We start from the raw sequence: 26,402 nt of genomic DNA on the forward strand, positions 1-26,402 counted from the left end.
TTCTACTTCTGGGGTATATTCAAGAAAAATGAAAATATATGTCCACACACCTAGCATTATTCATAACAAGCAAAAGGTTGAAACCACCCAAATATCCATTAGCTGATGAATGAATAAAATGTGGTATGTCCATACAATGGAATATTATTTAAAAAAAAAAAAAAAAAAACTAATGCTGAGGCTCACACCTGTAATCCTAGCACTTTGGGAGGCCAAGGTGGGTGGATCACCTGAGGTCAGGAGTTCAAGACCATCATTGGCAACATGGTGAAATCCCATCTCTACTAAAAATACAAAATCAGCCGGGCATGGTGGCACATGCTATTTGGGAGGCTGAGGCAGGAGAATCACTTGAACCCAGGAGGCTGAGGTTGCAGTGAGCCAAGATCGTGCCACTGCACTACAGCCTGGGCAACGAGAGCAAAACTCAGTCTCAAAAATAAATAAATAAACTAATATTGATAATACAATGTGGATAAACCTTGAAACCATTATGTTAAGTGAAAGAAGCTGATCACAAAAGCCTATATATTATATTATTCCATTTATATGAAATGTCTGGCACAGGCAAATCCAGAGACAGAAGATAGGTGAGTGATTGCCTATGCCTGCAGGGGTCAGGGAGAAATAGGGAGTGACTGTTGATGGGTACAGAGTTTCTTTCTGGGGTAATAAACATGTTCTAAAACTGGTGATGGTTTTACAACTATGTAAACATACTAAAAACCACTGAATTAAACACTTTAGATGGGCAAGCTGTATGTGAGTTATATATCAATAAAGCTGTCATTTCAAAAATAATAATGAATATGAGACTAAGGCTCAGAGAGGACGAGAAACTTGGCCAGGGTCACACAGCAGAGCCTGGATCAAGTTTAGGTCCTCCAGAGAAGCCCAGTGTTCCTCTTCCTGACAGCATGCTTGTGTTGGCCCTGCTTACCTCCTCTCCCATTTGAGCATCTTCTTACCAAGCCCCAGGTGAAGTCACCACAGCCCCCACCCCCGGACAGGCAAATGTTTACTCCGAAGACCACAAGTGGGAGAGGCCCAGCTCAGCAACTGCCTCTTCTATGCTATTCAAAAGCCACTTTGTGAGATGGGGCCAGTGGAGGAGGACAGGCTCAGCCCAGAGTCTTTAGAGACTCCAGGGAAGGGAGGCAACTCCAGACCCAGGCTGGCTGCTGTCTCCATCCCTTGACCTCAGTGTTCCAGCTGCAGCCCTCGGCAGTTCCAGATGCCCCCACCCCACCCTCTGACCATGTGGCTGCATGAGGACATGTCCCCATCAGGGAAGGGACAGAGCCTGTCAGAGCCCCAGTGGTAAAACACGCCTGAATTTAAACTCAAGTCCACCTGCCCTCTGTCCCCATGGCTGTCTAGGGCAACCCTGAGGCCCTTCTCCCTGGCCCCACCTTTACCTGGCTCCCAGGCACCAGCCCCCACCCAGCACATCTGGCAGCTGCCAAGCCCGGGGCTGGTTTCCACTCTACTCCCTGGCAGAGGCCTGTCTGTCCTGGACTAGGCCTGGACTGGACCTACCAGGCCCTTGTCTAGAAAGTCCTCAGTAAGCCCTCTCTCTAGCATCCCCACCCCGCTTGCCTGGCTGAACTCAGGTATGAAGCCTGAAACCCCTTAGGCCCTGCCTTGAGCCTCACTACCTTGGCTTCCCCCTTCCAGACTCAGCCATTAAGAAGGGAGACACCTTCCCAGTGCCTTAGATTGCCAGGCAGGGACCACAGATATCCTGAGTGGGGAAGCCAAGAACTCTACAAGGACCCGTTGCCCCTCAGTCCCAGCAATGGGGTGCAGGGAGCCAAAGAAAACCACAGTGTTCATGCCCCCTCCCCTGACATCCTCCTGCAGGTCCCCTATACCCCAGGTGTCCTGCCAGCCCCTCCTCCACACAGCCACAGGCTCCTCCTCTCCCCACTGAGCTCAGAGTCCAAACAGGGTCCAAGGACCCTGAGTGCCCTGTCCCCATCTCTGCAGCCCAGGGATGAGGCCTGCCCTCCACTCCTCATGTGCCACCTGAATGTAGCTTCCCTAACTCAAACTCTTTGAGGTCTCAGTAGACCCACCCTCTCCACCAGGAATACCTCGCTGAGCTTCCCCAGGCAGGATCCAAAGCCCAGTGTGGCCCCCTCCCCTGGAGGGAGCTCCACCAGGGCAAGGCCAGCCCAAGAGCCAAGCTGGGCTGATGCCCGAACGCCTTCTTTCCACCATTTATCTTGGCCGTCCCCTTAAAGACAACACAGGACACATATCCCTCTAAATGTGGAAAGGCAAAGAGAGGGAGGTGCTGAAGGTGGGGAAGGCACAGGTTGGGCACAATCTCTGTGCACCTCCACAGTGCCCTGGGGAATGTGGAACGTTCCTCCCTCCCACAGCATGACAAAGACCATCTCACCTCTGTGCCATGGTCCACACCCTCTCCCCCCACCAGGAGCTGCCCCCGAACTCCCCCAACCATGTCCCATGACCGAACATTTGTGAAAAACAGCACTACTGCTATCTGGGCAGGACGATTTTCTACCAGTGGGACTGTTCAGGACACTGAAGCCATTTAGCAGCCCGACCCCCACCTGGCCAGTGTCAGCTGCACTCCCACTACTGTGAAAACCAAAAGTGTCCCCATGCATTTCCAAATGCCCCAGGAGCCAGCACCCTCAATGCCCAGCTCAGGTGTCTCCTCCTCATGGAGGTGTCCCCATCCCACCCTTGCCCCAGGCGACCACCCCTCCTCCCTGCTCAGGGCCCCAACTTTGGCATCTCTTGATTGGGCAACATGTTCTCACTGAGTCAGACATGCTATAACCAGAGAAACAGGATCCCCCCAGAAATGAGAATCCCCACAAGACCTCAGCCCCAAAGACTCTCTGATCAGGGTTTCCCCAACCAGGGGGTGAAATAAAGGGACCCGCCTCTCCTGGCCTCTCTGACCCCTGCTGTCACTTTCCTCAGGGACACAGCCACATTCCCTCTCCTGCCACTCCCTAGCCTGCCTGCATCCAGAGTTTTGTAAATTACACATAACAATCTCTGAAGGAATCCAAGGTTGGTTTTTTGATGGGGGGCGTGGGGGAGTGGAGAAGTGTCCCCGGAGGTCAGGCAGAAAACAAAGCTCCAGGGCCCTCTACACACACACACACACACACACACACACACACACACTCACTCTCACTCTCTCTCTCTCTCTCTCTCTCTCTCTCTCTCTCTCTCTTTCCTCTTGCCTTAATCACCTCTAATGAGGCCAGATGATCAGCTTCCCCTGTGGCCTGGGCTCCTAGACCCTGGGATTAAGAGTTGGGATTAAGGACAAACACATTCTGGTAGCTCGGAGCCCCAGCAGAGTGTGTGAGTGTGTGTGTGTGTGTGTGTGTGTGTGTGTACACAGGCATGCACTGCATATCCAAGCACATTCAGGGGTGTTTCTGGGTGTGTATCTATATCTAGGTACATCCGAGTGTGTACACCTAGGGCTGTCTGGAGCGGCTTAGATGCCTGTGTGGGTCTGAGTGTGTTCATGTGAGCATGGAGGGCTGTATCTCTGAGTGGTACCTGTGCACATGGCAGAGCCTGTGTGCCCGTCTCTGTCTCTACATGTGTGCACAGGATAAGGGCATGTGCACAGGTCTGCATTTCTTCATCTGTAAGCATGCATCTGAGCCTCCCAAGGTAGAGAGGGTGTATCCCAACTTCCTTAATCCACAGCATTTCGGGAAAGCCCCTGCAGCTGACACAGAGGGAGGAACAGCAGCTGGGGGACTCCTGATCCCCCTGGCAGAGGCTACAAACACCTTTCCCCACCTTTTCCTACACAGACACCAGGGCCCCATGCGTCAGCACAGACACACAGCAACACACCATCACACATGTTGCAAGCACATGCAAACCCCTAACCCAAGCCCAATTCCTAAACAGAAACACAGCCTTGGCTCCACGTGGAAAAAGGATTCCCTGGCCTCACCTGCAGCCCTGCAGCCCATCCCTCAAGATAGAGCTGAGCCCCTTCTGCATCTGAGATTATGTCCCTACAAGCGCCCCAGCTCCCCAGTTCAAATGAGAATAGGATCCAGCTAGGGCTCAGCTCCCAGAGGCCATGTGGCAGCCAGGACCCCAGGAGCTGTTCCTCCTCTCACTGCTGAGTGACCCTGAACAGCCACACTTCATCTTTGGGTTCAGTCTCCTCATCTGAACAGCAAGGCTAAGGCCGATTCCTGGCTTTTTGCCCCCAAAGCTCCTGGAGGGACAGATGCAGGGAATTGTGAGTTCTGGGGCCAGGAGGGCAAGGGACTAAAGAAGAATCAAGAATCTCTCTAGCCCTGGCCCTAATTACCCTCTCAGCCCTCAAGATCCCTGTCCCCCAGGGGAACCCTCAGATCCTGGCCCTGGTGAGTCACAGCCAGGGAGATGGGAGGTTCCAGCCACTCAGGGTGCAAGACAAGGGCCTCTAAGGAAGCAGAGCAGGGGGAGGAAGCTAGTAAGAAGAGGAGGGTGGGAGCAGGGAAGGAGGGAGAGGGGCTGAGGAGACGGAGGAGGAGCTAGAGAGGAGGGAAGTTGAAGAGGGGAAAGTCTCCTCAAAACCACACCTGAGCCTCCAAGCCCACAGTCCATCTACCCTCCAGAAAGACAGAGCCCAACAGATTCCTGTGCACCCTTCCCTGCCTGCACTTACACAGCTCACTGGGGCTGGAAAACCTGCATCCCCTCGTGCCCACCACTCCCTGCTGCCAGGCTCCACTTTCCTCTTCTTCCAGTTTGGGGGGGGTCACATGGTCTGGGGAGAAAGGACAAGGTGTGACAACAGGGGAGAAATTGAAATGAAACAGATTGAGGAGGTGTGAAAGCAGAAAAAAGAAACAAAGCGGCAATGTCAGAATTTGGGGAAATGTAACAAAGTACCATATGTGAGGGTTAGGCAGGGAGATGATGTAATGGGGAATTAGCAGCTGCAACAATGTATCCAAGTGAGAGCTCCAAGGTGGTAACAATGTAACCCTATGGGGAACCAGACATTGTTATGTGAAATAACAGAACTGGGCTTGGCAAAGGGTCCTAACAAGTAGAAGATGCACCTGGTAAGCTAGAGGAGGGAGGCAGGAGAGAGGAGGCTGAGGAGTGGCTCATTGCACTTGGGGGTGGGTAGGAGGGGTCATTAATGGATTCTCAGAGAAGAGGACATCTGTGCTGGGTTTTAGCAGATAAGTAGGAGTTCACTGAAGAATAAAGGAACAGTCCCTAAAGAGGAAACAGCACATGGGTAGGCATGAAGAAAAAAGACAATGGTATAATGAATGGTATGCTCTGTGCTCAGGATGTCTTCGCTGGTAGAAGTATGGGATGTACAGGCTGGGCACAATGGCTTACCCCTGTAATCCCAGCACTTTGGGAGGCTGAGGTGGGTGGATCATTTGAGGCCAAGAGTTTAAGACCAGCCTGGCCAACATAGTAAAACTCCATCTATATTAAAACTCCAAAAAGATTAGCCAGGCATGGTGGCATGGACCTGTAGTTCCCAGCTACTTAGGACGCTGAGCCAGGAGAATCACTTGAACCTGGGAGGTGGAGATTACAGTGAACCAAGATCCTGCCACTGCACTCCAGCCTGGGTGACAGAGTAAGACTCCATGTCAAAAACAAAAACAAACAAACAAAAAAACAGAAGGGTGGGAAGGCAAAGGAATGAGGCTGAAGAAGTGCATTGAAGGCACTGACAGGAATTTATTTGGCATAGGAAATACTGGAAATAAAGGCAGCTGGGGTAGTCAAGAAAGATTTCCCAGAAGAGGAGTGTGAGAGGAGCTGAGCCTTCATTCTGGACAGAGCAGAGACAAGTAAAGAAACATGGGGCCAGGCACAATGGCTCATGCCTGTAATCCTAGCACTTTGGGAGGCCGAGGCGGGGAGATCATGAGGTCAGGAGTTGGAGACCAGTCTGACCAATATGGTGAAACCCCGTCTCTACTAAAAATACAAAAATTAGCCAGGCGTGGTGGTGCAGGCCTGTGATCCCAGCTACTTGGGAGGCTGAGGCAGGAGAATAGCTTGAACCCAGGAGATAGAGGTTGCAGTGAACCGAGATCATGCCACAGCACTGCAGCTTGGGCAACAGAGTGAGACTGTCTCAAAAAAAACAAAAAAGAAAAAAGAAAAGAAACATAGTACAGGAGATAGTGCCCTGTCCAGGAGTCAGGAGACAGAGTTCTTCGCCCCAGCTTAGCCACCAACTTGCTGTGTTACTTTGGGGAAATTGTTGTACATCTGGGCCTCAACTTCCCCAAATGTAATATAAGAAAGCTGAGTTGCAGAAGAGATCATGATGACTCAAGATCAGTGCTTTGGCCTCAGTGTTCAGTGAACAATGAACAATTTGGACAAGAGTATTTTCAAGGGTCCTTCCAGCTGAAATTCTCTCCAGCTGTCCGACCTTTCCCCAGCCTGGGTTAGCCTCTGCCCATAGCCCCATATGGATAGAAAACATGTGGCAGAGAACAGACCCATGTGGAAGCCAGGAGCCCGAAGTCCTGGGCAAGGGCCTGCCCGACAATAGCCACATTAGTTCAGGTACCTAGCAAGGCCGGATTGGCCCTAAGTTCATCCTGGAGGGGTACCACACTTTCCAGTCTACAGTGCACATGGCAGCATGAAGCAGTGCTTATGCACTAGATGGGACTCTGGTGTGGAAGGCCAGGCTGCTTGGGTTCAAATCCCAACTGCGCCACTTACTAGCTCTGTGACCTGGGACAAGTTATTTAACCTCCCTGTACCTTGATTTCCTCTTTTGTAAAATGAAGATTACAATGGTATCTCCCTCATGAGGCTAAGGATTGAGTGCTTCTAGATGAGACATCTGGGAGAGTGTTTTGTGTATGGCAGGCATTCAAGGGGCAGAACTCAATACTGTCACCTCCAAGCTCTGGCATCTCATGCTACCTCCTCAGGACAGCAGGGTAGGCCCTATTTTACAGCCCAGCACCCTCTATCTGCAGGATGGTACCCAAATGCCTTGGTTTGGACTCAAAGCCCACCTTGTGAGCCAGTAAGATCTTCCGTGTGGAGGACCTGTGGGGTTCAAATGCTCAGCCCCAGAACAGAGGCACAGGGTCAGACACCCAAGAGACACCCAGTGACTTTCTGTTAAATGCATGAAACTCTCATTAGAAAGGGCAGCCCCCTAGAGCAGTGACCCCTGGCCACCAAGGGAGGTGTGTTCCCCTCTCCACATGTGGCCCTCCCTCCCCAGGTTGGGAAGTGCTGCATTTACCAGCACTTTAGCTCTCTGATATACTGCAACTTTCCCCACTTCTGAGCCTTTGCCCATCCTAGTCCCCTTATCAGTGTGCTGCCATCTGCCATGGCCTGATACATGCTCCTCCCTCCCTGCTTCTCTTCAATTCCCTCCTTGAGATCTCACACCTCCTCCATGGAGCCTTCCTAGTCTTCAGGGTCTAAATCAACTTCTCATTCCCTGACCTACTCCCTCACTGAACTGAGAGCTTCCTGAGGTCAGGGACCAAGCTAAGCCTCCTGGGGGTCCCTAGTGCTCAGCAGAGACCAGACACAGAGGGGCCATCAGCAAACAGTGGCCAAAGTAGCTGGCAGGTCAGACGCACAGAGGGGATAAGGATCAAGGTACTGGACTCCCTGCCCAGCCCCCAGCTAGCCTGGAACTGATGATCACACCACAGGTGTCAGGGAGGGAGGCGGTGCTCAGCGTGATGGGTAAAGAAAGAGACACCCCCTACCCTGGCCCAAGAGGGACCACAGATAAGCCACGTGAAGGGAGCAGGCCTCCCCTCCCCACCCAGGCAGCCATCCTGCCTGCCCTTCCCCACCAGGCCAACCTAGGTCAGGTCCTGCCCTCTCTGGCCTCAGCTTTCTGACAGTTCCTCAAATCTGAAGACTACAAGGGCCCCTGAGTCACCCCACTCATTCTTCCCATTTAACAGATGTGGAAGTAGAGGCGCAGAGAGGGAAAACGCTGCCCACTACCACTTGACAAGCTAGTGGCAGATTCACCTCTGAGACATAACCACTTTGGGGAATGTATAATAATTAAAGGTCGTCACCCAGCAGCAGGTTCCTTTTAACCAGCTCCAGCTCCCAGCACCACTCCTCACCATCACCCAGCAGGTCAGGGATCACTGGCTCCATTTGACAGAAGAGGAGACTAAGGCTGAATGGAGAGTCACTTAGCCATATCCACCCACTTCTCATGGCAGAGCTGAGGCTCAGCCTGTCAGAGAGGAGGGGGAGGGTTTCCTCCCTGCTTCTCTTCAATTCCCTCCTTGAGATCTCACACTGGCACAAGCACCTGCCACCAATAAAGCTGCCTGAAGCAAGGCACGGCCAGACAAGACACAGGACACACGTGACACAACTGAACACTGACAGCGCCCGGCACAGGGCTTCCTATACAGCAGGTGCTTAGTAAATGTCTGCTGAGTGAGCAACACAGTCTATCAAGCCTGGCACCCATGCAGGAACCCACACGTCTGCATGTACACCCCGGCCTGCCTGATGCCCCTGAATGGGCATCTCTGTAAGCACCCAGGCTCCAGGCTCAGAGTCTTGCTAACTGCCTCACCGTGGACACACTGCTCAACCTCTGGGGGCCTCTGTGTCCCCATCTGTAAAAGGGAGTCACAGCGCCTGCTTCACAGACCATGGTGAGGATCCACTGAGATAGTACTTAGAACCACACCTAACACCTGGCATGCAGCCAGTAAGTACCAGCCGTTATCTTTGTCATCATCGTCCTCGTCATCATCTGTGCTCGTGTCCATCTCCCTAACACAGGGAGCATCTTGAGGGCAAGAACCAGGTAAGAAGCAGCTGCAGACACCCCCATAATGGAAGCCCAGCCTTGAGGAGGGGGCAGTGAGCAAAGGGTGGATGACAGAAGGTAAAGACTATACCCCATCTGTGGGCCTGGACAGGGAACAGTGTATGACTTCTGTCCGGTAACAATGCCCTTCCCCTGCTCCCAAAACAAGTCCACCTCCCCCCAGCTCTCCGGGAGCCTTGCCTACTCAGGCCCTGCATCCCCTATGGAGCCCCCTCAAACCCAGCCCAGGGAGGGGAACAGGTCTAATGAGCTGCCCGCAGCCCCCTGGTGCCCGCAATCGAATTGGCAATCAGTTCGCTGCAATTAGATTTCCCAGATCCCGCTGGTGATTGATTCTAAATTACCCTCATTAAAGTCTGGGCTGGCAGGCAGGGATGGGGGAGGGCAGGATGGGTGGGGGGGTGGGGGTCCCAGCCGGCAGTGCAGGGGGTACAGGAATCTCTAGGGGTGTCTGGGCCAACACTAACTCCAGGGTGCAGCAACACCAGACGGCAGCCTAGAAGCCCAAGGCCCATCCAGAAGCAGGATGAAAGCCCAAGTCGGTGTTGTCTCCAGTGCCACTCCCACCCCAGAAAACCCTGGCTCTGCAGGGGTTGTGAAGACAAGATCAGATGGGGCTCCAGGGTAGGAGAAGGGGCAAATGAACACCAGGTTCCACCAGCTGTGTGTGCTTTGGCAGGTGGCTTAACATCTCTGAGCCTTCCTCTAAATAAGGGGAATGCCACCAGCCCTCCCCCCAAGAGAGGTGGGGAGGCTCAGTGAGACCATCTAAGGCTGGAGACCCAGCCCCAATCCATGGGCAAGGCCCAATCCATGGAGCAGCAGCTGTGGGATGTCAGGCTGTGGGGCTGGCCATCTCTCTAGGACTCTCCACCCCTGAGGTCCTGTGTAAACATCAACAGTCACCTACTTTGGGCCAGGGCCATGTGACAGAACACAGCCGGGTGCTCCCTAGCTGGGAGGAAAATGGAAAGCACCCAGTCACTATGTCCTGGGCTCAAGCTGCAAATAACAGGGCGTTTCTGGAGCTCCAGGACTGGAAGGGGCTGAAGAGTCATCATGCAGGATGGACTGCAGGCTCCCCAACAGTTCTGGAGAACCAGCGCCCCAGAAACCCTGCACCGCGGACCCTGGAAAGTGCCTCCTCTAATCTAGCTTAAGTCCTGCTGGCTCCAGTTGGGAGTCCTGACCCGTGGTCTCCTTCTAAGGATATCCCCACCCCCCAGGTTTCTCCTGGTCATCCATGATCATTCAAACTCAGTTTCCCACTCTCTCCAAAAGAAAACCCTACTCCTCATCCCCAAGCAGTAGTTCAGTAAGACCCAGAGAGGGACAGGAAAAGAACAAAAACCAAGGCAGGTGCAAGAAAAAAAACATCTGTAGGAGCAGCCCGCTCCTTGTTTCCTTTAGTACTTCGCTGTTTACTGTATTACTTTACATTACTAATTCTCAAACAGCTGTGAGGTCCCATTCTAAAGAAAAGGAGACTGAAGGTTCAGAGAGGTTAGGTGAAGTCACCAAGGTCACACAGCAGGAATCTGACAAAGCCAGGATTTCAACCCTGAACCAGTTGGCCCCAGGATCTCTGCTCCTTCTATGACTTGAAGCTGCCCCCTCAGACTTGGACACCCCAAAACAGACATAGCACCAAGGCCAGGGGTGGGGAGAAGGCAGGCCTCGGCCAGCTGGGACAATAGGGATTGTAGAACCCTCTCCACCTGCTATAAAAGGCCAGCATAAGCGGTTCCTGTCCTCCACCCACAGCAGCCAGGTAAGAAAAGGGCCAGATCACTTGTCCAGGCCCCCGCCACCCCCGCTACCAGGCCCTCAGCCGTGGCCACTCAGGCTCCCCTGTAATCATGGCTTCCTGTTTGGTGCTGAGATGGCCTGGTCAGTCGGGGAGGGGAGTGGCTACCCCTCTGGCCATGGCGGGGGTGGGAGGAGGGACGGAAGTGAAGGCTACCCGGCCTCCTGGAATCTGGGGAGGCTGGGAGCCAAGGCAAGTGGGGCGGGGGGGTGCGATGCAGTCAACAAATATTTACCAAGATCCAGCCCGATGTTCCCAGGATGTGATGTTATGGAGCACAGAGGCCTGGAGGGGCCAGTGAGACAGGTCAGGCAGTCCAAGCTAGACCCTGCTCTCTGCTGGAACAAGGGTTCAGGGGGATGGAGGGAGCAAGGGCCTGGGCCCTGGGCAGCTCTTGGTTCTGGCCACCCTGCCCCTTGAGACACAAAATCACAGGGCTCCAAGCAGCTGGGCTGGAGCCCAGAGCCACAGTCCCTCAGTCCCGCCCAGACGTGGTGGTGGCAGTGCCTTGGCACTCAGACCTCAGACCGAAGGCCTGCCTACTGCAGCCCCCTGGCGCCTCCCAGCCCATGGGCACACGCCTTGTATGCAGCAGGACTCTGCCAGCCTCACTGTCTCCAACCCACCTACACGGAAAAGGACACAAGCCCCCACCTGGGCCCCAAAGCTCACAGTCCTGGCTTCCTTTGTTCCTTTATTCCCTCATTCATTCACTCCTTTGAACCATTCAATCAAGCCTGCGCCAAGCAAAGAGTGGTCCCTGGGGGTTCAGCGAGAAAACAAGGCAGTCACAAGCCTGTCCAGGAAGCTCAAGGTCTATCAAGAAAGCACTGACACTACTGACAGCTGGGAGACCCCAGCAAGTCACACCTCATCTCTAAGCCACAGTTACTGTCAGGCCAGAGAGAATCTTAGCTGCAGTGGGACCAGTGCTCTGAGAAAGGGCAGCAGGAACACGGGTTTGGACCCCGTACACTTTCTTTTTTTTCTTTCTTTCTTTTTGAGACGGAGTCTTGCTCTGTCACCCAGGCTGGAGTGCAGTGGCGCAATCTTGGCTCACTGCAACCTCCACCTCCCAGGTTCAAGCAATTCCCTGCTTCAGCTTCCTGAGTAGCTGGGATTACAGGCACCCACCACCATGCCCGGCTAATTTTTGTATCTTTAGTAGAGGCAGGATTTCACCATCTTGGCCAGGCTGGTCTTGAACTCCTGACCTCTTGATCCACCCACCTCAGCCTCCCAAAGTGCTGGAATTACAGGCGTGAGCCACTGCACCAGGCTGGCCTCCTCACACTTTCTACAGGTCAGAGGGGATTAAAGGCAGGCCTGGTCACCTCTGCAGAGTAAGCCCCAACACTGGGGATATCTGGTGCACATCAGGGCTTATGGCGGCTTTTGAGACCCTTCTCATCCTGAGATTCCAATCGTTTCCCCTCTCCTGTGCCCTGACCACAAGACCACACATAAGCCCGCTTATGCACACACATGCACACAAACATATACACACACACATGCATACACACACACACACGCACACACAATCTTGTTGACAGCCCTTCGCAGTTTATAAAGCTCTCTCCCCACCCCTACACACCCTCAGTAGCCCTCAGAGTAGCTGCTTTTACAGACTACAGAGCCTTGGGAAGCAGTAGAGGAGGAATAGCCCTGGCCAATCCCTCCCACATGGTGAGGCAGCATCACCAACCTCCAGGGCTATGGGAGAATTAAGTGAGAAAAGACAAGGGACCCCACACACAAAGGCAGGCACTTACTAAACAGTAGCTAATGCAGACATGTCTCGGTGGCAGGGAGGCCCCAGAGAGGTGAAGTTGCTTGCCTAAGATCAGCAAGAGGGGGGTAGATTTAGGACCACAGTCCAGTCCTACTGGCCCATGAGGCCCTAGCTCAAACCAGTTCTGCCACTTCTGGCTGTGTGACTTTGAGCAAGTCACTGAGGTCTCTCTGTGCCTCAGTTTTCTCATCTGTAAAATGGGGGTTCTGGCAGGGTGCTATAGGCTCATGACTGTAATCCCAGCACTTTGGGGGAGCCAAGGTGGCCGGATCACCTGAGGTCAGGAGTTCAAGACCAGCCTGGGCAACATGGTGAAATCTTATCTCTACTAAAAATACAAAAATTAGGCGGGCCTGGTGTCAAGTGCCTGTAATCCCAGTTACTTGTGAGGCTGAGGCAGGAGAATCGTTTGAACTCAGGAAGCAGAGGTTGCAGTGAGCCAAGATCACACCACCACACTCCAGCCTAGGCAACACAGTGAGACTCTGTCTCTAAATAAATAAATAAAATAAAATGGGGGTTCTAATAATGCCCACATCAAAAGACTATCATAAGGATGAAATAAGCCAATACATGTAAAGTGCTTGGTGGGCAGGCCTCTCCGGAAATGTGACCTCTTTCTCCTGCTTGGGATAAGCCCCGCTCACTCTCCCCACCACTGCCACCACTCCTGCTGCCCAGGACCCTCCAGGGACTCTATGCCCCATTCTATGAGGTGGGAGGAACCACTGGGTTTCAAAAGGCCATTTTTTTGTTTTTCGTTTGTTTTCTTTCACTTTTTTTCTCCAGCACAGTTCACTTCACACCAACCCCCAACAACGAACTCACAGCTGGATGCACTGTGCTCACTCCTCCGCAGAGAGCAGGAGGCTTCAGGTTCAAGCCCTAACTATGCCATGAGGATAGTGTCACCCCCCCCCACCACCACCACCAAGTAATGGTTCTAAAAGCCAAGTATTTGCCCCCGGTTGACAGGTAAGAAAGCTGAGGGTTAGGGCAGGCTATAGCCTGCTAGTGTCATGTGACGACCATTTTCATTGCTTAGCTCAAAACCCTCCTCCTCCAGGAAGCCTTCCCTGACCCCAACCATGCTCCCTCCTAGAAAGTTTCCATCTCCTAAGAGCTCACTATGTAGCTGGTGTGCTCGGTCTACTAGAGCAGCTCATTTCCAAATCACAACATTCCTGTGAGGCTGACACAGTTACTGTCCCCATTTTACAGACAAGGACTTTCAGACAGAGAGAAATCCCTTACCAGAAATCACATAGTAGGTGTCTATACCCAGAGGCCGTGCTACCTTGGAGCTAACAGGCAACATATACCTGTGGTGTCCCTGTGTCTGTCCCCCAGATACTAGAAGGAGAGATGGTTCACCCTAGAGCCTGGCCCAGAACAGCCCAGGGGCCCCCAACTTTCCATTTTTTGGTGAGGACAATCTCATCCTGGCAACCCAAGGCTCACAGTCACCCAGGGGACATGATGAAAAGCAGGGATGACTGAAACAAGGTGGAGAGGGAGCAGGAACCACTGGGCCTGGGGCTGGGACTTCAAAAGGATTCCCTACTAATCCCCCCACCCCCTCCACCCCCCCCCCACACACACACACCTCCCACCTTCCCAAACACAGTACAGCAACTTTGTAAAAGAACAAGAAATCCACATCTGTTGGGTACTTAGTGGGTACCAGCTACTGGGCGAAAAGCTTTCCAAACACAGCCCTTCCATTCTCTCATTCTCTCCATTTTAAAGAGGTGGAAACTAAGGCACAGAAAGGTCAGCTAACTTTCACAACGTCACACAGCCTCGAAGTAGTGGTCTCCCATCACTGGGAGTATTCTAATAAGACTAACATCTAAGATTCCTTCCAGCCCTAGACTTTTAAAAGAACATGTTTCAAAAGCTAAAATTTCTAGGATCCTCCAAAACTTTCTGAGTGGTAACTTAAGTACAGTAGCTGAGATGGCCTTGAAGGCAGATGTCCCTCAGAGTCCTGGTCACTTGGTCTGTCAGAAGAGGGACTCGTCAAAGGAGATGCCAGGAGACACCCACACACACCCCACAATTCACCATCTGCAGTGTGAATGAGGCCTGTATCCCGGCTATCCCCATACTAAAAGACACGAAGACACACACACACACACACACACACACACACACACCCCACAATCACCATCTACAGTGTGAATGAGGCCTGCTATCCCAGCTATCCCCATACTAAAAGACACGAAGACACACACACACACACACACACACACACACACCACCGATAGGCTGACAGGCAACCCAAGGGTCATCATGTCCCTGCCCTGCCCTGCCCTGCCCTGAGCCAGCCACCGCTCATCTACCAAGGCCACCCCAGAGCCTCCCTGGCTGGGTGTCTTCTGATCTAACCTCAGTCCCTCCTGCTGCAGACACTGCCTTCTACCTCTCCTGCGAACCCAGCAACCAGATACCACCTATTAACCCTTTTTCTCCCAAGCCAGATGAGGACAGGCAAGATGACGCCCCCTCCTTGACAGCCTGACCCCTGGGAAGATGTGAGGCCTGGAAGACACTCTACTCCCCATCACCTCACCAGGAGCCCCAATTCCTGCCCTTCCCCAGGCCCCGCCCATTATCTCTGCCTCCAAGCCCATACTCTGGGGGTCTGCTTGATCTGCCACCCAACACTGGTTCTGAGCCACACCTCTCAATTCAGGGCACCTGCCTTGAGAGGCCCTACTGTGCATGAGGTTATTAAATGCTCCCACTAAGTCTTTCTACCACCTCGTGGCACATGAATTATTATATTAGCCTTATTCAGCAAGGGAAGTGGCCTGCCCCGTGCTCCACCTGTCCTCCAGATCTAAAGCCTTCTGTCCTGAGCCTTTTCATTCATGAGCACACCATGTGACTGTGGAGTTCCTTCTCAGGACACTCGTCAGTCACCTCATTGAATCTTCACCCTCTGAGGAAGGTGTCATTAGCCCCACTTCACAGAGGGACAACCAAGGGTCAGAGAAGTAAGATGACCTGCCCAAATCATGCCATGAATCGGTGGGAGTAGCAGGACTGGAACCCAGGGTTGTGCGATTCCCAAGCCTTTGATTTTAAGGATGGTCTTTCAGAAATCTGCCTGAGAAGGCAACCCCAGCTGCTAGGGTGCTCTGGGTCTCTATCCCTCCCAGAGACCTCTTCCTCTCACCCCACTTGGGGGAGAGCTGGGAATGAGACATCCTGGCCAGCAGGCACTTCACACATGTGGGCACTCAATACTTCCCCTCCCTCCAGCTGACAGCCCCTAGATGGGGAAGGCTGAGGAGGGGCCTGTCCATCCAAGAAGTAGGCTTGGAGCCCCTGCTTGTCCTCCTCCTGTCTTAGTGACTGGCCCACTGAGGCCAGAAGAAGAAAACGGACTTGCAGAGGCCAGTTGGGCACCCAGGGTTGCTTGAGAGGCCTGGGGGGATGCAGGACGGCGTAGGTCCTGGAACTAACCAGGGAGGCTGGACCTAGAAACCCCCAGCCCACCTGAGCCAGGATCGGGACACACGCCCAGCAAGAACTCACTTGGGACCTGGGTCCCTCAAAGGAGGATGAGCTCCTTCCTTCCTCTGCCCTCCCTGATGGAGCTGGGACCAAGCGGCTGCTGCGATCACTCAAAGGGACACTCAAGGGTCACCTCATGCACACCCTCTCCTCCACCTGCACATGCTTGGTCCCCCTCAGGGGTCCTTGTCCCATGCCGAGGGTCACCCAAGCACCTGCATGCACATGCTGGTGTGTGCACTCACACACACTCACACTCCCACGGGTCCAAGCACACGCCCACCACAGAGGTCTCTCGCACACACACACTCACCCACTGCAGGCACACACGGCCACGGCCAACAGTGGCCCAGCCGGACGCAGGCACACATCATGCACAATGGGTCACCCTCTCACGACCACCAACGGGAGGGCACGCTGGCACCCACCCATGTGGCAGACACATCTTCCACCTGCACACGCCCCACAGGTCCCCGCACCCCCTCACTGAGGTGGCCACACACGCCCACACACAGGGTCACCCTCACTCCCCCCTCAGGTCACCTTCACCAAGTCACCCTCCACCTCCACCTCCCCCTCCCAGCTGGGCTGCCGAGACCCTGGGAAGAAACAAATGCACACCCTCCCCTCGGAGGGGGAAATGACCCGATTCCCAAAAAGTGGCCGCGGTCTGGGCACACCCACGAGGCAGGAGCCAGGCACGCTCCCACCCCAAGACACACCCAGCCGGGACGGCGACCCCCAGCCCGCCGCCGGGCGCTTCCCGCGCCTCCCAGGCCAGCGCAGGGGTCCCCGCTCCTTCCCCGGGGAGGCATTTCCCGGAGCCACTGGGGGGGTGGGGAAGAGGGACCCGCGCTCGGGTTCCCGCCCGGGATTCCCTCTGGGGAGGGGTCCCAAAAGGAAGGAGAGATGAGCCCCACGAAGATGACCGGCGGCGGGGGCGGCCTGTCCTCGCGGATGCCAGCTAGCGGGGAACTCCGGGGGGGTCAGGGAGCGGAGAGGGGCGCTCGGGGGAGGGGCGAGGGGCGGCGGGGACCGCGGCCTGGGGTGGGCAGCCCGGGGGGGAGGGAGCGGGGCGGGGGTCGCGGGCGGCGGCGACCGGGGGGCCGTGGCAGGGGTCCGGGCGCGTGTCACTCACCCCCGCGGCGTGCCCCGCCAGCAGCAGCAGCAGCAGCGGTGGCAGGAGCAGCCCGCGGGCCCCGGGCCCGGCCGTGGCCCCGGCCCCGGCGCCGGCCCCGTGTGCGGCCCCGGCACGGTGCGGCGGCCCCGGCTTCATGGCGGCGTCGCGGGCGACGGGCAGGCGCCTTTGTTCCCGAGGCGCGGCGCGCGGGGCGGCTGCTCGGCGGCGGGCGGCGCGGCCCGGCGGCTGGACCGACGCGCTCTCGGCTCGCGGGCTCCCGGCTCGGCCGCCCGGCTCCGCCTCGCAGCTCCGCGCCCACAGCGGCCGCGCCCGCAGGAAGCGTGCGCCGCCGCCGCCGGGCCGCCCCCAGCGCGGGCGGAGCGGGAGGAGGGGCCGGGGCGGGGCGGACCAGTGCGCCCCCCGCGGGCTCCGCGCCCTCCCGCCCCAGGCCCGGACCCCGCCTCCGCCGGGAGGGAGCCGCCCAGCCGCCGAGTGGGCAGCGGCCTCGCGGAGCCCGGGGCTGGAGGGCGCGGAGCCGGCTGGACGCACCTCGGCGGCCGCCGTGGTGGGGGGAAGGGAAGGGTCCCGCGTGGGGTGCCAGGGCCGGGGCCTGGCTCCCTCCAGGCTCCAAGCGGAGGGCTGGCAGGGGCGCTTTCATTGACAGTCTGCCCCGTGGGGTTCCACGCACGTGTCTCTTCCTGGACTAGCATTTCCACATTCACACACTCAGCCAGTCCACCCAGTGGGCCAGAGGTCATCCAAGACCACGGGCTTTCACGTCTCCAGGACACCCAGGGGCTGTGTGAACTCAGATCAGGCCCGGCCCTCTCTGGGCCTCAGTGTCCCCAGGGCACCATAGGGGTGTTCACTTCTGGGCCCTGTCACTGGGATCTGCAGAGGAAAAGCTACGGCAGACCTGAGCTCCAGCTGCTTCCTCGCCATCTGTGTGCCTCCAGCAAGGCCCCCGGTTCTCTGAGACTCAGATCCCCCATGGTAGAGTGGGACCACACTCTCCTGTGCAGGGTGATGAAAAAAGTATGTCTCTGAGTGGCAATCTCTACCGCTGCTGGTCTTTCGACCCTGTGCGGTCACGGTGCCTTTTCCCTCTTTGCCTTCATCCCCAGCGGCACACCCCACACTGTACTTACTTACCCAAGTCTCCAATGGCACGTGAGCCCCAGTGGGGGCAGGGGTTTGTGTCTGTCTTGTTCACTGCTATGTCCCCAACACCAGCACGGGGCTTGGCATGACATCGATGCTCAATTCAACTTTGACTGAGCATTAATCATTGATGTGTTTCCCACTTACTGGGGTTCACCCCCATCCAAGTGTTTTGGGGGAAGATGGGGGAGAGGCAAACATTTCTTGAACCCTGACCCTATGCCAGGGGCCCAGCACTTTCATGTGTTATCTCGATTCTCAGGCACCCCATCAGGTTGGTGCTGTCAATATCTCCACTTCTTAGATGGGGAAGCTGAGAGCCAGCGAGAAGAGGTTGTTTGCTGATAACAGCTGGCTGGACGTCTCTACCTTCACCCACTCTCCTCTCTGGCCCCCCTGTGTCCCAGCATCCAGCTTAGGGCCTGCCATGAGGAAACAGGAATGAAATTGAGTTGAAACTGTAACAATTCCCTCGAGGAAAGGGGAACCAAAACCAGGCTGAATGGAGGCGCAGGCCTGGGGGAAGAGACTCTGGGGGACCAGCCATGGGTTTTCCGTGTTTGGGGGAACTTGTCCTGCAGGGCCCTTGGGAGGAGGACCAGAAGAAAAAGGTCAACTCAACAAAAAGTAGAGATGAATTAGAAGGGGCTCCCCGTAAGGGAGGGAGAGTCACGTCCCTGCAGGGTATGTAAGGCCAGCTCACCACCCTTCGACAGGAATCCTAGAGAGGGAAGACAGGGAAACTTTCCAACTAGGAAATCTGAGGTCCCAGCCTCTGAAAATTCAATTCCCAATTTTTTTGGAATTCTGACTGGCACCGTGGGAGAGGGCGATGGGGTGCAATAGGTGGGAAGCTGGTTTCTGTTGTGGTAGCACAGCTTGGAACTGAAGAGCTCTGGCTCTGGGTCGGGCAGGTGCTGGGTACAGTCCCAGTTCTGCCAGCTATGAGCTGTGTTGTGTTGGATGTGTGACTTAACATCTCTGAGCCTCAGTTTCCCAACTGTACTACAGAGATAAGGACCACACAAAGTTCATTCATTCATTCATTTAGCAAATATAAATTGAGTGCCTGCTGTGTGCCAGGCCAGGTGCCAGGTTGTGAGGATTACATGAGCTCTTCCTGCCATGGCAATGGAGTTTGACAAAGGTGGCTAGGACGAAGCTTATAACGTAGGGATAACATCATCTTTCGGAGGGGCCGAGCAGACCCCAGGAACAGACCGGTCCTGTGGAGCTTCCAAAGGCCGACAGGGTTAGAGTGGGGATTAAGAGGAGCCAGATGTCAGCTGGCCACAGACAGCAGTAGCAGTTCTAAAGAGGTAGTGAGTACCCTATCTTGAGAGATATTCAAGGATCAGAGAACTATCTAGCAGGGAGACCATTAGGATGATTTCCATGAGTGAGGTGGGCAGTGAGCATGGCTCATCTTCAGAGGTTCCTGACAGTTCTGAAACTTCTGGAAGCAGCAACCCCACTTCCCCGACATCCTAGGGAGGAGGTAGGGGGCAGGGCAGTGGAGATTCTTTGGCCTGGACAGGCCAGGAGCGCCACCTGCTGCTCTTCAAAGACACTGGTCACAGCCAGAACTGAGACAGGTCTGGGCCCCGGAAGGTCCTTCTCATCTTGCTCCTTCCATCCCGGGTCTCCCTGGGGTTCACCAATGCACACATTTGCCTGCCCTCAAGCACATGGGCATCTGCACAGTCACCCTCCCCCAGGCCTCCTTGTGCATTGGAGCCACATCCCCACATAGTCAGGGTCTCCCTTCACAGCACCATAACCTCACCAACAGGCACCCACTGCTGGCCCCTCCTGGCACAACACTCAGCCCCCTCTGGCCTTTAGAATACACATATACACTGCCTCCTCTGGGAAGTCTTCCTGTTGTCCTCCGGGTGATCAGGCCTGGTCCTGTCCTGCTGGCACCCTGATCACACTCATCCTGCACTCCTTACCCTGCTTTCAGTCTCTACTGTCTGTCTTGTTCAAAAGTAGAAGCATTCAGTGTCCCAAATGAGCAGTAGCCATAGAAGAGCTCAAGTGGAGCTGATTGTGAGCCAGGTACTGATGGCTCTACAAAATGCACATTGATATTACCCCCATTTCCAGATGAAAAACCAACGCACAGAGAAGAAAGGAGACACAGCAGGGTGCCACAGCTGACCACCAGAGCCGAGATCCTGACCCAGGCCAACAGCTACACTGCAATACCAGGTCCAGAGGTGCATTGTGAGGTGTTTGATGAATGAATTAAAGAGTCGCTGCAGGGATTCACAGTCACACACCAACATGCACACATACTCGGATGCAGTCTGGCCCTTGGGTAACCCCACAAGGCATGCCTAGTGGCTGCATCTCAACCCTCCATCTCACCCCCACCCCAGTCAGAGCCTTCTCTGCCCTTGGCAGGGCCTCCTAGCTCTAACCAAGTATCTGAGTGGAACTCAGAGTTGCTCTGATGAGCCCGAGTTGCCTTATTCCGAGTGGCACACCCCGGCCTGGCAGAGTGGATGCTCAGTTGCTGTCACCTGACTCTACCTGTCCCCCAGGGGATTGGCTAAGCCGACCAGCTCTCTGGACCCCAGCAATCCCATGGCATCCTAAGAGCCAAGATTGATGGAGAACTTACTACCTGCCAGGCACTGTTCTGAGCACTTGCCAAGCACACCCTCATTTACTCCTCCCCACAGGCCTATAATTTGGGCACAAAAAGGAAACTCACCTCCCAGGGCTGCTACAATGAGGACAAAATGAGCTGCCAGCACTGGCGTCTGGCACACAGTGAGCCCCATCCGTGTGCTTGCTCTCTGTCTCATCCCATTTTATAGCTGGGGAATCTGGGGCTCGCAGAAGTTCGGTAACTTGTCCCAGGTCACACACCAGGAATTGAGTAGCCAGGATTTGAACCAGGCATGTGATGACAGAGCCCTGGCTTTTTGCCCTGTGCTGTGCTGTCCCCCATGGGCAGAGGGGACTTTGTGATCCTTACCAGACGTCCCAAACACAAGTGCTTTCTCATCTCAAGGCAATCACAGGGCTTGCAAAACAAGTCCCTGCCTCCCCTCACCAACCCCATCTGCATCCCGCTCCCCCCGATCCCAACCATCTCCCATCACAACTTCCAGTCTTTCCCAAGAGTCAGGACGGAGGCCACAGCCCAGGCTTGCTTCTGAGAAAATCCAAGTGACAACAGTCCTGGAGGTCAGTGACCCCCAAAACTCAGGAACCAAAACTGACAAGAGGGCTCCAGATCAGGAGGACCCCGAAGTCCTCCTAGGGGAACCTGGGGAGATTCGGAGGCCATCTGCTGCCCAGTGAGTAGACATCTCACTGAGGAAGGATCTGTAAGGCCTGTGGCAGGGTCAGGGTGACTGGTGAGAAGGCTTGGCCTCCCCACCTAGGGGGCCTCTACTGTGGGGAGCTTCCTGCCTGCCCAAGGGACCTGGCCTGTGAAGGGTCTCACAGAGCCACACCCCTGCCCTTGGTACTGAGCTGGGCTGGGCCAGACTTCCCTAACAACCCTGTGTGCTGGGAAAGTCTTTGTAGGATAAGAGGGTGGTACCCAGGACACTTGGCTGCCAGGCACAGGGTAGGATTTGAACTCGGGCCTCTCCTAGGTCTTCGAGCTGAGGGTTTGCAAACTATCCATAGCATTCCTGAGAGGTCCCTCAGGGCTGGTGTGTGAGGAGGGGGAGTAATCAGATTCTGTTTAAGCTCAGTGGACTGTAGACCACAGAGGAAGGCCTGGGGTGGCCTTCTAGGAGGGAAGAGGCTGCGTAGACCTCAGCAGGGCCTGCTTCTAAAGAAGCACCAGACTGGCAGTGGGGGAGAGGAGATGCTTGATGGGAGAGGAGGGCTCTGGGACCCTAAGCTGGGTAGGGGTGGAAACAAGATGGGTCCCACCTCTGTGGGGTGCTTATACAGTTTGAAGGGATCTGGAGTATACAGTTGGGAAGAAGGCTTTGGAAAGGGGCTAGGCAAGTGAGCGGCCCTGAAGCATCAGCTCTATTCATTGTACAGCAAATGTGCCTCTGAATGGCAGCCCAGCACCCCGCCACCCCAGCACCTCACCACCCAACCACCCCGCCACCCCACCACCCCGCCACCCTACCATCTCGCCACCCCACCAGATGCCATCGCCTGAGTCCAGCAAAGTCAGAGGTGGACTGGGCTGGGCAGTGCCACCTCTGATTACTTCTGTAATCCCAGCACTTTGGGAGGCTGAGGAGGGCAGATCACTTGAGCACAGGAGTTCAAGACCAGCCTAGGCAACATGGCAAAACCCCATCTCCACAAAAAAATCTATAAAACCCTAGCTGACTATGGTGGTGGGCACCTGTGGTCTCTGCTGCTCGGGAGGCTGAGACATGAGAACACTTGAAGCTGGGAGACAGAGGCTGCAGTGAGCCAAGATCATGCCACTGCACTCCAGCCTGGGCAACAGAGCAAGATTTTGTCCCACAAAAACAAAGAAAAAAACAGAGGGAGTCTGGCCAGAGAGGACCTACCTCCTCTCAGAGAGAATCTAGAAAGACTGCATGGTGGTGGTGGTGACATCTCTCCTGGGCCACGCAGGCAGGCCTTGGAGAATTGGGTGCTCTGAAGTGGTCCTGCAGTGGCTGAGCCCCACCCAGCAGGAGAGACTCCAAGGTCCTGAGCTCCAGCTTGATGCTTCATCCTGGCATCATGCATGGATGAGGCTGAGAACATTCTGGAAGCTTGTTCCCTGTGATCTAGAATGGACAGAGCAGGCAGGGCCTACTTTAACTGCCCATTTCACAGAGAAAACAATTGAGGCCTGAAAAGGAAATGTGATTAACCCCAAGGTCACACAGTCAGCCTGTGGCAGAACTGGGACTAGAACCCAGGTCGCTTCACTCCTTGTCCTGGGGGCTTTCTCTCTTCCACTCCTTTCTCCTGGACCATCTGCTCTGTTGTTTACAAAGCTCTTAGGATAAGCCCCCTCCCCCGCAAGATCTTCATTCAGACCCACAGGCTGTCCCACCCTGGCCATCAAAGGTCACAGGACTAGGAAATGACCGTTGGCGGAGCCTAGGCCCAGGAGCTATGCTCACACACCTGCCCTCTTCTCTGTGCAGGAACAGGGAAGCTGGATGAGGACAGAGGAGGGGAGGAGAGAGGGGAGGACAGGAGGAGGGCACTGCCCCAGAAGCCGTTCCAGGAACACACCCCCGTGCCTGGGAATAAACTGCTCATTTGGAATCATTTTCCTGGAATCAAAAATAAGCCTCCCTAAAAATACATTTTCTTTCTCACCTCACCCTGAGGCTAGAGCAGCTCAGCTGCCTCTAGGAGGTGGGGTAGGGGGAGAATGGGAGTGACCAGGGCCTGTGGGGGGAGATCTCTCTTCCCCAGGGCTGTGGAACCTGACCACTGGGTCACCCTCTCTGAGCACAGCTGTCATTGAGATATGTAATGCGTCATGTTTGTGTATTTGGCTTTTTAGATTTTCGAGACTGCTGGACCCACATTCAAACTTCAACCTAGAGTTATTGAGACCCAGCAAGGGCTGGGCACAGATCTGGACACTGAGAACACCCACCAAGGGTGGGAGACAGACAACAGGCAAGCGACTGCACCCAGGGGGCACCCCAGCACTGCCCTCACCCCCTGTGTGCCCTGAACGGATGCTCCCCCTGGCCTCAGGTGCCCCCCTGGCCTCAGTCTCCTCATCTGTAAAGGGATCAGATCCCGGCAGCCACAGTGAATTCCCTTCGGGCAGCCCTGCTGCTGGCCATGGCGGAGGGAAAGAGCAGCTGCCCTGGCAGCACTGGCTCCGAAGAGACACCTGGGGCACTCCGGGCTCAAATGCTGGGTCTGCCCCTTCTAGCCCAGTGGCCAGGGCCAGTTTCCTCCCATGAAAGTTAGGGTCAGTGGCAGCTCCCGGGGCTAGAGGGAAGTAAAGAAGGCAACACAGGGCAGCACCCGGCACTGGGGCTCACAGTCACACGCAGCAGACCACTGTGCCTTTGTTATTGTTGTTTTTAGAGACAGGGCTTCCCTGTGTTGTCCAGGCTGAAGTGCAGTGGCACAATCACAGCTCACTGCAGCCTCTATCTCCTGGGTTCAAGAGATCCTCCTGCCCCAGCCTCTTGAGTAGCTGGAACCCCAGACCACTATTTTTAAGTCATTCCTTGTCTGGTTCACCCCAGGCCTGAGGTGGAAGGGCAGGGATACCCCACCTAGCCCCACTGGAAGTGAGAGTCTGAGTTTCTGCAGGGAGGGGGCAAGTGGCTGCCGGGACCCTAGAACAGGTCAGCTCAGCCCCTGAGAGTCGCTGGTCCAGCCCTGTCTAAGGACATGTTTCCACCCTGGGGTCTGGGAGCACCGGGAAGTGTAATCCAATTACACACTTTTAGTTATTTTTAAATGTGTGATTAAATTATTATTGACTAGGCTGGGTGCAGTGGTTCACATTTGTAATCCCAGCACTTTGGGAGGCCGAGGTGGGCAGATCACTTGAGGCTGGGAGTTCAAGACCAGCCTGGCCAACACGGTGAAACTCTGTCTCTACTAAAAATACCCAAATTAGCCAGAGGTGGTGATGTGTGCCTGTATTCCCAACTACTCCAGGGGGACTGAGGCAGGAGAATAGCTGGAACCTGGGAGGTGGAGGTTGCAGTGAGCCAAGATTGTACCACTGCACTCCAGCCTGGGCAAGAGAGTGAGGAAAAAAAGATGATTGACTGTCGTCAACTTGTTGTACCATCAAATGCTGGGTCTGATTGTTCTTTCTTTTTTGTCGTTACCGTTAACTGTCATCCCCCCTCTCCCCTCCCCTGTCACTGGCCTTCCAGCATCTGGTGACCATCCTTCCACTGTCTATCCCCATGAGTTCAATTGTTTTGATGGTTAGATCCCACAGATAAGTTTAAAGAGCTTCTTTGAGTGAAAAGCACTTCATGAACTGGGAAACACCAAACCAGAAGAGGTTTAATGTTCCCGAGACAAATCATCAGAGGCAATTATGTATGGAATAAGAGCAGAAGTAAAATCAAGTATTTGATTGGTTGCAACTATAGTTGTTTATTTGGTCTATCCCATTAGAAAGTTTCCGGTTACGTAATTATAAATTTGTGGACTACTTCTGATTGGTTGAGCTTAAGTTCTGTTTTTCTTTCATAGAGGCTTTTATAAGAAACAGCTCAAGTTTTGCTTATGTTTGCAAATCAAGCAAGGTTGAGGTCATGTATGAGGCCTAACTGGTTTTGTCTGCTCTAGTGTTCTTCAGGCCTGGTCTCCATTTTAATTTAACAAGTTAAAGTGTTATAGGGCCAGGCGTGGTGGCTCATGCCTGTAATCCCAGCACTTCAAGAGGCTGCGGCAGGCAGATCACCTGAGGTCAGGAGTTCAACACCAGCCTGGTCAACATGGTGTACCCCATCTCTACTAAAAATACGAAAATTAGCTGGGTGAGGTGACACACACTTGTAGTCCCATCTACTCAGGAGGCTGAGGCAGGCAAATTGCTGAAAACCTGGAAGGCAGGGGTTGCAGTGAGCCAAGATCATGCCACTGTACTCCAGCGTGGGCAACAGCGTGGCCACCTTAAAAAATAAATCAAATAAACTGTTACAGGACTATGAGTCCTGTGCCTACTACACAGTAGCAGACTCATTACATGCAGATAACAGGGTCTGCAGAAGTGTAAAGAGTACTGTTCGCAGGGCGCCAAGCAAGGAGATCCTCAAACCATCCCTCTGCGGAGCTCTGGGCTGGAATTTCTAAGGGGCTTGTTGAGGGTGAGGGGCTAGAAAATCTGGGTCATTGATGGGTTGGGGTTAGGGGGATGAACTGTCAGGACACAGAAACTGCATTTTTGGGTGAGTCAGTTCCTCAAACAAGTCAAGTCCTTCAAACCAGCTGAGTCAGCAGTTTCCTCAGTTTGCAGGACCTGAAGAAATAGCTCAAAGGGAGAACTTAAGGCTTCCTAATGTTCAACTTGTTATCTGCAGAGCAGCTAAGAGGAACCATCATCTTGTGACAAGACCCAGGGATTCTAGGTCGATAGCTGCACGCAGCTGTGAGGACACAGGTCAAGGAGTCCACAGACCTCATGAAGGCCGATGTGCTCCAAGCTCTGTGTGTTTTCATTTCTCCCCCTTCTCTTCCTCCCTGGTTGATTTTA

General features: G+C 54.6%; 1 protein-coding gene across 1 annotated transcript in view; it reads right to left on the reverse strand.

The window, feature by feature from the left end:
- SDC3 (syndecan 3) overlaps positions 1-17,411 on the reverse strand; it is a 94,173-nt gene extending 76,762 nt beyond the window's left edge. Inside the window, exon 1 of the mRNA XM_009000780.4 lies at positions 17,111-17,411. Within this exon, the coding sequence (XP_008999028.2) occupies positions 17,111-17,248 (138 nt within the window). The 5' untranslated portion in view covers positions 17,249-17,411. The remainder of the gene's footprint in view (positions 1-17,110) is intronic.
- Positions 17,412-26,402: the final 8,991 nt, after the last annotated feature.

This window comes from Callithrix jacchus, chromosome 7 (assembly GCF_049354715.1).
Source record: "Callithrix jacchus isolate 240 chromosome 7, calJac240_pri, whole genome shotgun sequence".
Taxonomy (NCBI): domain Eukaryota; kingdom Metazoa; phylum Chordata; class Mammalia; order Primates; family Cebidae; genus Callithrix; species Callithrix jacchus.